The sequence below is a fragment of the Lates calcarifer genome, linkage group LG17, assembly GCF_001640805.2.
Source record: "Lates calcarifer isolate ASB-BC8 linkage group LG17, TLL_Latcal_v3, whole genome shotgun sequence".
NCBI classification, from domain to species: domain Eukaryota; kingdom Metazoa; phylum Chordata; class Actinopteri; family Centropomidae; genus Lates; species Lates calcarifer.
The window spans coordinates 15,546,259-15,556,083 of NC_066849.1; the positions used below are offsets into that span (position 1 = coordinate 15,546,259).

General features: G+C 46.8%; 1 protein-coding gene across 1 annotated transcript; it reads left to right on the top strand.

The window, feature by feature from the left end:
• Positions 1-955: 955 nt before the first annotated feature.
• Positions 956-2,841, top strand: her6 (hairy-related 6). Its single transcript, XM_018673120.2, has 4 exons — positions 956-1,308; positions 1,491-1,586; positions 1,701-1,788; positions 1,988-2,841. The coding sequence occupies exons 1-4, from the start codon at positions 1,201-1,203 to the stop codon at positions 2,527-2,529; spliced, it is 834 nt and encodes a 277-aa protein (XP_018528636.1). The 5' UTR covers positions 956-1,200; the 3' UTR covers positions 2,530-2,841.
• Positions 2,842-9,825: the final 6,984 nt, after the last annotated feature.

Here is a 9,825-nt window from a genome sequence, read left to right on the forward strand (position 1 = left end):
AATTTGTACCACACAGTCAGAAACTACAGTGGTAAATAACACGGAAATTGAGTGTGCGCGTTTAATTTTCTTCCACCCACCACCCACCCCTCTGAGCTCTGAGGGAAGGATAAATTGACGTTACTCTAGGAGTCTAAAGTTTGTGTTTGTGTCCTCGTGTGGTTTTTGAACTGTCATCCCAAGCTGTTTTTACTTTTACCGAGTTCATTACAACGATAACAACCCGGCATATCTGCTGTGTGTGTGTCTGTGTGTGTGTGTGTGTGTTGGGGGGGTTGAAAAGAAAACAAAACTGCTCCCTCCTGTGCCTCCATGGCACATGACTGAAACTCTGATTGCCAGATAGACCACCACTTCCCAGTGGTGGTTTTAAAACGGTTCAAAAGTGTTTCACAGTTTTTTTTTCTTTCTTTCTTTTTTCTTTCACTGTGGGGCGTTAATCTGGACAGCTGAATTTTGCACAACCCATACCCTACAAAAGTTAGAAGGTAACTTTTGTTTATGGAGACAGGTCAAAGCTGAACAAAAGTGGGACTGGGAAGAGTGTGGGGATTATTATTGTTATCATCACGTTGCTCTTGTGGCACTTTAACACTTACTTTCTGTATTCTTTATCACTGTTTTCTAATATTTCCTGCTGTTATCACCCGTCTGGTAGATTAAAAAAACAAGTCCCTCTGTCCGCTCCTGGTGGCGGTGCCCAGTCAGCGGCTCCACTGTTAATAAGTAAACGGTACGATGATTGAAGACTACAGGCAGTTTCCCCGGCTGTGCCCTGAACCCGGGCCGCGCGCCATTGGCCGCCAGCTCCAGCGGCCAAACAACCAATGGGAGGGCGCCGACCACGAGCCGTCCTCCCTCGGGCCGCGTGTCTCTCGCCCTGATTGGTGGAAAGTTACTGTGGGAAAGAAAGTTTGGGAAGTTTCACACGAGCCGTTCGCGTGCAGTGCGAGATATAAATACAAGCCACACGCGGAGAGCCCAACAGAGAGACTCTGCATCCGCTCCTGAAACAGCCGCTGCCGCTGCGCATCGCTCTGACGGATTCTAACTTGATACACACATCTCAGGATTTTTTGTTTGTTTGTTTTGGGAGAGGGGACTCTTGAATATCGCGAGCTGACAATATTCATCGTCCTTCCTCCTGCACCAGTGGACCGTAATTTGCTGTGGTTTTGTGGGATATTTCCGATCAAAAAGATGCCTGCCGATATGATGGAAAAAACCTCTTCCTCTCCGGTCGCTGCAACCCCGGCAAGCATGAACACAACTCCCGATAAACCCAAGACAGCCTCTGAGCACAGAAAGGTTGGTATAAAATTCTTATTTAAAAGCATATCCCCCATGACTGTCATCTAAAAACCTTAAACATTTCATTTGGGACACAGTTTTACGCAAGTCCCTCGTCCTGAGCGACGATTTTCACTTTTACGCACGAGACAAGAAAGAGAAATTTAACGGTTTATGTGGTTTTGCTTTTTTATCTTTAGTCATCCAAGCCAATTATGGAAAAGAGGAGAAGAGCCAGAATCAACGAGAGCTTGGGGCAACTGAAAACCCTCATCCTGGATGCGCTCAAAAAAGATGTAAGTACTCACTCGTCATCCTGGTTATTAATAGATTCTTTAACATAGCGATTCAAAACCGCGAGAAAAGTGAGCGCCTGAAATCCTGACCATGCGTGTTTTCCGTCTCCTCAGAGCTCCAGACACTCCAAGCTGGAGAAGGCGGACATCCTGGAGATGACGGTGAAGCATCTCCGGAACCTCCAGAGGGCTCAGATGACCGGTAAGTCGCATTTCCCGGACTAATCTGCCTCTTGACCGCGCGTTTTAGATCATATCTGGGCGATTCAAACACTCCTGCTCCACGAGCCAGCTCTAAAATGGACTCTTGTCCAGAATATTCACTCAGTCAGTTTTATGAATTAGGCCAAATGTGCATTTGAATACCCTAACTAAGTTCTCTCCTTGTTTTCTCTCTGCAGCTGCCCTGAACACAGACCCCACTGTCTTGGGAAAATACCGCGCCGGTTTCAGTGAGTGCATGAATGAAGTCACCCGGTTCCTGTCCACCTGCGAAGGTGTCAACACCGAGGTCAGGACGCGGCTGCTCGGTCACCTGGCCAACTGCATGACCCAGATTAACGCCATGAACTACCCCAGCCAGCATCAGCACCAGCACCAGCTCCCCTCCACCGCGGGGCCGACGCACCCCTCTTTCGGCCAGTCCATGGTGCAGATCCCCAGCTCGTCCCCGCAGGTCCTGCCCATGAACGCGGTCTCCTGCAAAGGAGGCTCCTCGCCCGCAAGTTTACCCTCGGACGCCACCAAAGTGTACGGCGGTTTCCAGATCGTGCCTGCCACAGACGGACAGTTCGCATTCCTCATACCCAACGCGGCGTTTGCGCCGAACGGCCCAGTCATCCCCGTGTACGCCAACAACGTCAGCACGCCGGTCCCCGTGCCGGCTGCGGTTTCCCCCGGAGCCCCGTCAGGCAACACGGACTCAGTGTGGCGACCCTGGTGAAAACAGTGGGAAAAGGACCGTACAGACTTTAAAAGCGATACTTAATAGTTCTCTCTTTGTTCAATGTTAGAAAAGTTGTTTTTGAACCAGTTTTTTTTCTTGTAAAATGGAAAGAGTATGCACTATATTTGTACAGCTAACAAGGGAGTAAAGTTCATATTGAAATGAGATTTGTATTGTGGAAGTCCGTTCACTGCATTTTTATATATTTGAGTTGTCTTTTTTACTGTGTGATGCCAAAGATATGTTCAATGCTCTTACCCTGTTCTTCGTTTTGGAAGACAAATAAATTTGTAAAGATATAAAAAAAAACATGCGCCTGTTTCTGCCTTATTTTTCAAAACGTGGTCTTATTAATGCGTGAAATTGCAAATACGAATCTCGTACTGTAAATGTCGTTTAGTTGGTGCCTAAACTATATTATTTAGACGTTTTCTTGTGCGTAAAAGCAAAACTGAGTGTGAGACACATGCAGTGAGCCACCTGAAACTTTCTCAGTTATCCAGCGTGTTATGTGAAAACTTACTTTCTGTTGAGCAGAAGAAGCTTGTTACTCATGAAATCAACAAGTGTTTTAAAAACTACCTCTGGCACGCAATAAGTTTACAAAACCCACTTTTCTGTCTACCAGCAGCATCAGTAATAACACTTTGTTGCAAATATGCAACAAATAGAAACCAGTGCTGCTGGTCGACAGAGACCATCCTCTGCACTAATAGTAATGTTTGTGGTTCGGTGTCTGCAAAATCAGAGGGCTGTTTGCCTTTATTAATAGGCGCGAGGCATATCCTGCTGTTGTACACTGTACATGCTCATTCGCTGTTGAGCCACACTGGGCCAGACTGTCAGTAAACTGCAGGCTAATTGTAATTCATTTATCTAAATAAGCGAGTCAGGCAGGAGACAGCGGATTTGTAATTAATCAGACGCAGGAGCTGGACTATCTGTGGCTGATGTCTCCCAGGCTGATGGCTCAGCAGCAGCAGCAGCAGCAGCAGCTTCACCTTTCTTGGTGGAAAACTTTGGAGCCCTACAGAGGGTCACTAACGCCATCTAGCAGCGCAGGAGTGCATTGCATTCTGATTGGTATTTGTGAGATCAATGAGAGGAGTGTGAATGGCTGCTGTGGATGAGCATCTTAGATGAAAACGGACACAGTTATGGAAATAGGGAAATACTTTGCTTGTTATTCTGTCCGTAAAGACACAGGAGCATTTTGTTGGAGAGGCTAGAGGTTGCTGCCTCTGTTGGTGAATCAACTTCTCAGTGCAGCCATTACAGGATGTGGTTAAAAATCAAAACAGAAATCAATCTTTTGTCTGTTTTGAACCCATTGCGTTGTGACTTAAATCTAAATGGCCATTGATCAGTGCGAAACAATGCAGTGGCCCCTTTCACACAAATAGGAAGTTACTTATTAGACTAACAACCAACCAGTAATTTGAAGTGATCAAGCCCCCTTAAAAAAAAAAGATCATTATAAGGATTTCCGCTTCTCATTCAGCTTTCCCATCGCCAACAGCATTAATCTCCTGACAGTGTGGAGCAGAGAGGAGCCCTAGGCTGTGTCTTTAATCAGAGCTGAGGGAGTTCCTTGATGCCAGGGGTGAGGTGTGTGTGTGTGTGTGTGTGGGGGGGGTCTGTCAGCAGAAGAACACGTTAAACACCTCACCGCTGAGCCATGTGGTAGCGCTCTGCTCTGCCCAGGTGTGTGTGCCCCCTCCAGCTATCCAAGTGTGGCCCTCCTTTGAAGGGGTGTGTGTGCGTGTGTGTGTGTGTGTGTGTGTGTGTGTTATTTTTTTGGGGGGGGGGCAGGTGTTTGCAATTATCAGTGTGCTAAGAGGCACAAAGTGAGGATAAGTGCCATCATTTTGAATTTCCATCACACCTTTTTACGTGGGGGCCATGCATCCCCTTTTTGATTGAACCCATGTGTGTGCTCGTGCCTGTGCGTGCATACATACGTGTTGTGTGTGTGTGCTTGGTGAGGACATGCCTGGCCAAAGGGCACAGTGGTTGAGGTAGTGGGGAGTTAAGTTGGGGGGGTGGGGGGGGGTTCAAGGAAAGGCCTACCACACGGGAACAGTCGGTCTCCTGTGAGCCAGAGCTTCTCCGCACAAACAGACAAAACAGACACACACAGTCACACACACACACACACACACACACACACACACACACACACACACATACAGACACATACGCAAAACGTTCCCACAGCATTCCAGCTGTGCTCGGACCGGTGTCGAGCTTCCTGCCCTTAGCCCCGGGGCCACAGCTGGACGCGGGACGTCTGTGAGGCACGTGGTGTGACCCGGACAACACCCAGCTGCTGAGCCTTCCCACCCTGCCTCACCCTGTGTCCCCCCCACTTTTCCTCCTTTCCTCCCTTCCTGCCCCCTACCCACCAACATCTTCAGTGGTCTCTTCCCCTCTGGAGAACAGCTTTACGAGCCTCTCCAATTACCCAGTGCAGTGGCCGAGCTGCCGGAGTGACCGCACACATGTCACAACACGACCGGGGGGTTAGCTGCCATGCGTGTCCATTAACTTTTCCCACACTCCGCGTGCATGCAGGGAGCGAAAGGAGGGGAAAAAAAGCCCCTCTGCTTCCTCTTTGGCTCCCTAAGTGCTACCATATGGTCTGCTCTCCCTCTCTCTCTCTCATGGCTCTTCTTCCTCTCTCTCCCGGCCCGTCACTGGGGCTGTCTTTGATTGCAGCCCAGACAAGCGAGAGCTTTATGATTTAAGCCCAGGGCTTGCTGTACCAAGCCCTGGACTCATTTTGAAGCCAAACTCCTCTCCCCTCCCCTCCTCTCCCCCATCTCCTCACACACACACACACACTCCCCCCCACCCTCCCCTCCCCTCCTGCAGTTGCAGGGGAAGGCTGTTTTCTGGCAGGAAATGAATAGCTCCCAGATGAGCGCAGGAACCTGAGAGGTCGTGAGAAAGAGGCGAACCCCCCTCCGCAGGCCCGGCCTGCTGCCAGCCGCCGGGGGAATGTGGGAGAGCGCCTCTCTGACACACGCATCAACCCCTTTGCCCTCCACCACACCGCCTGACTGACTGACTGCCTGCCTGCCTCGGCGCTGGGCCCTGAGCCTGGAAATAGACTGATAGACAGGGCAACCGCCACCGAGCCAGGCAGCACGGCTCGCCAGCCAGGCAGGGAAAGGAGAAGCTGTGGGAGGGGAGAGAGAGAGAGAGAGAGAGAGAGAGAGAGTGAGTGTTGGATCTGTGTGGGCGGAAGTGGATCAGTGCGTGTATACAGTCTGAATCCTGACCCAAGCCTACAACACAATGGAAAGTTAGATCTGTAATTTAAGTTTACATAAGACTCATGTATGACCCTGAGTGGTTATTTGTGCAGATTTTTGTACACATGAACACACACACTCACTGACATGCTTCCCTCCCTCTGTCCCAGAGGCTTACGCTCCGTCCAGAGTATACACTCACACAGACAGGTGTTCCTTGTCAGGAGCGAAGGGGTTTTCCCCCCTTTGGTTCCCTGTGTGCTGAACTAACATTTATTTCCTCACGAGGTCGACACTGTTATGGTTGGACGTGGTCAGACGTTTAGCCACAGCTGTCCAGGCGTATTTTAGGATCTTTTTTAATCATTGTTCTGTAGCAGCGTGACATGTTCGGATCCACATCAACATTTTCCAACATTCTTGGCTTGTAACATCTTAAAATGAAGCAGTGACCCTCATCACTGGTTATGGCCCCAGTTCAGTTGTGAGCAGATGAATTAACAAGTGAGTTTTCCTTATTATTATATATTATATTATTGTAATATTTCACAGGAACAAAAGCAAAAATTATAGACAAGTCAGAAGAAAATAATTTGGTGGAAGTCAGAAAAAGTGACCGCAGATTAGAAACCAGTGAGACGATCTACAGCAGCTGTCGATTTGTGACATACTGGCCTATATAACCCCAGTTTGAGGTCAAGTGAGTGGATAGACTGTACATTTCATCCTATGTTTATATGTTTTTTCACCATGTGCATTCATATATAAAGTTATAGTTGTAGATGAGAGTCCAGGAACAAGACCATAGGGTAGTTGAAGTGAATAAAGCCACATTTCATAGTTGAAGACTGAGGATGGACATAGTTCTTGGTGCTAGAATACAGAGTTGTGTAGTCACACGAAGCTACTTGGCTCACATTTGTCACTTATCCATAAAAGCTACTGTAGTCACGGACAGAGTCAGAGAACTTGCTATGAAGTGCAATTACTTAGAAAAGGGCACCCAGATCCCATGGACCAAATCTCCACTCCCCTATTATTAGTGTATTACTCATCACAATTGTTCTTTCCTTGCTTAGCAGTTTACCCAGTGACTCAGTACCAATCTAACTCTACATGGCGTACCCCCCTTTTGCTCCCATCTCCCGGTCTCCCTATCTTTCTCTCTCACACTCTTTCTTTGTCTCATACAAACACACACACACACACACACACACACACACACACACACACACACACACACACTTGGTTTGCGCAGAGCTCCTATGGTAACCTGTGGGCCCAGTAAACAGGACAAACTGTCTACACACAAATCCCAGCAGTGTGCGTGCCCACTTTCCTTGGCTCACCCTGCATGGCAACAAAAACCCCACCAGAGGCTCCCACCACCAGCCCATTCAAATGTCAGCCACCTCGTTTGAAGTCGCAGACTGCTATGTAAATCCACGGTGTTTCTCACCAGCCCAGCCTCTCACACATACTCAAAAACAAGAACTCCGGCAAAGGTGGTCCTGTGATGCTGGATGATTGTTTCTTTTATAGTCCCCAGCCTTTAGAAAGAGTCTTTTTTTCATCCCTATAGCCTATCCTCCCAGTTTTGGTTCGTAAACATGTTGTTGAGGGGTTTTGGTGGATGGTTTCAGGGCATGATGACTTGAGGAGAGCAGGACATGGCAACCATACGAAGCCGTCAGTTGCAAAGTTGGCACATCCCCCAACTCTGGGCTTTGACAGAGATGACCCCATCACACTGCGCCTTTGTATGACCTGTCCTCCAGCTACTCTGGAACCCAAGGCCAATTGAGTGGGAGGGTCCCCCCCCATCCTCAGCGACCATCACAACAAACAAATAGAGCAGGCAAACAAGTTCCCACCACACCAGCATCCAAACAACTGCCAACGGTGACAGTTTGGTTGGTTTTGATATCACACAAAGACGTTCTTCATGAAGCACTTCTGAGCCTCTCACATTCATCCTTCAAAGCCAAGTTTCCCAACCTTGGGGTCAGGGCCCCCACGATTCGTCCCCCGAACAACACAGGAAACTCTGATCGAAAATATTATAATTTATTAATATTAATATTAATATCTATGAGTGTTTGATATGTGGAGCTGGATCAACTCTGCTCAGTTCAACAAGGTTTGTCATGTTGCTGTGTCCTTTCATGTTATTTCAAGTTTTTTTGTGATTTGTTCTTTAGAATTTGGACAAAAAAATTGAAGTTACAACCACACAGTTACAACCATGTATCTCCAAAATGTTTCATCACCAAATTTGGAGATACTCTGCTTCTCTAACCACTCGGGATGATGCAGTGAGTGAAAGGGATGCTCACCTTTTCTCTTGCCTACCTCTACAAAAAGGTCAGAAGTCAGTGTTAGCTGCAGTTTAGTGTCTCTCTGTGGCATGATGGTCTTTTCTTGTGCGTGCAGTTCATGACTGCACAGTTTTAATCCGTTCCCATTTGTGTTTTTTTATACAGTTGAGTTGATTTACTTATATATTTTGTGCTGCTGTATGTGTGTGAGAGAGGTCACAGTAGGTAACCGAGTTCATCTACAGTATGCATGTCTTTAAGTATGTGCAAGCATGCTTGCAGCTTACCAACTACTACTTTTGCACTACATCATCATTTTTTGGTGTGTGGGGGTTTTGTGTCTCTTTGCACATGCAAGCGAGGCTGATATCAATTAACGTGGCCCGGGGAGACTTGTGAAGTGCAGCAGGAGAACGAAACACACCCCTAACGCACTCAACTTACGCACTGTTTTGGCGGCATGATCTACGAGCTCTGCCCTCGCGTGGCTGGTTTTATTTTCCTGCTTTTAACAGCCCCTCCGTGGAGGCGCGGGGCCCTCTGAGATGAAGGGAAAGAGAAACCAGATTTTTTTGACCCTTGAATACATCAAACGGCTCCGGATGTCCAGCTCTTTTTCACTCTGATGGAGCCGGGATGGAGTCAGCCAGTTTGATGTCAGTAAATCAACACACACTGGCTATTGTTGTTGTAAAGTCATGATGATGGTGTTAATGATGTAATGTTAACTTCAAGGCCACACACACACACACACACACACACACACACACAGACACACAGGCACATGGGATACAGAGGAACGAGGTGTCGGCACAGAAACTGATGGATAAATCTTGACTGTGCAAACAGTTTTGTTTGTGTTCTTTGATTTTTGCGGCTCACACTTCAGCACGGGAAATCATAGTAATGTGCTCTGAAAGGAGAAACTCCTCCACAAATGAGGAATCCTGTGGAGAAAGCTGTGTTGTGTTTGACTTTTGGGTGTGTGCAGCTTTGTAGACTGTTTGTAGTCCAGTCCACTGTGCTTGACATTTTAGCCATCATTTCCATCTGTTTCTGCTATTTGCCCTGCGCTGACAATGCATCTCCTTCCAATTTAATGTACTGTTATACTGTAATAGCCATAATTTCCATAATTCATAATGACTATCATCATTGCTTTTCCATTTTATTATCAGCTTTGTACCATTTTATCCCCACTGGAGTTGTAAGAAACACTGCAAACTGACAGTGAAGTATCAGTTCATTACATTCACAAAAAGGTGTGTGAAGAATAAAGTGAACTTTTTGATATAACCAAATCAATACAACACAAGAGTTTAACATTTGTCACACTCTGTCATCTTTTAGATTTGTAATATTGATCCTTTTATGCATCTGAAGAGCTCTACATTTTCTGTTAATGTGCTAAGATATACAGTTAACTGGTGACTTTATGTAAGAAAGTTAAACTTTTGGGCACACAACTCCGCTAATTTTTAATGAAAACGACTGTATTTCTTATTAGTGTATGCTGACATGCAATGTATTGAGTCAACTCAAAATTCAGCAGCTTTATAGAGGATGCATTTCTCCTCAATTCCACCCTTGGTCCTGTTTTCTCCTTTGTTTCTCTTGGTTGGTTTTATTTGTGCTTTAGTTTGGTCACTGTTTGTTCGCCTTACACTTAAGCATTTCAGCACTGAGGTACATTGCATCATGTTGGTGCTCAGAGACAT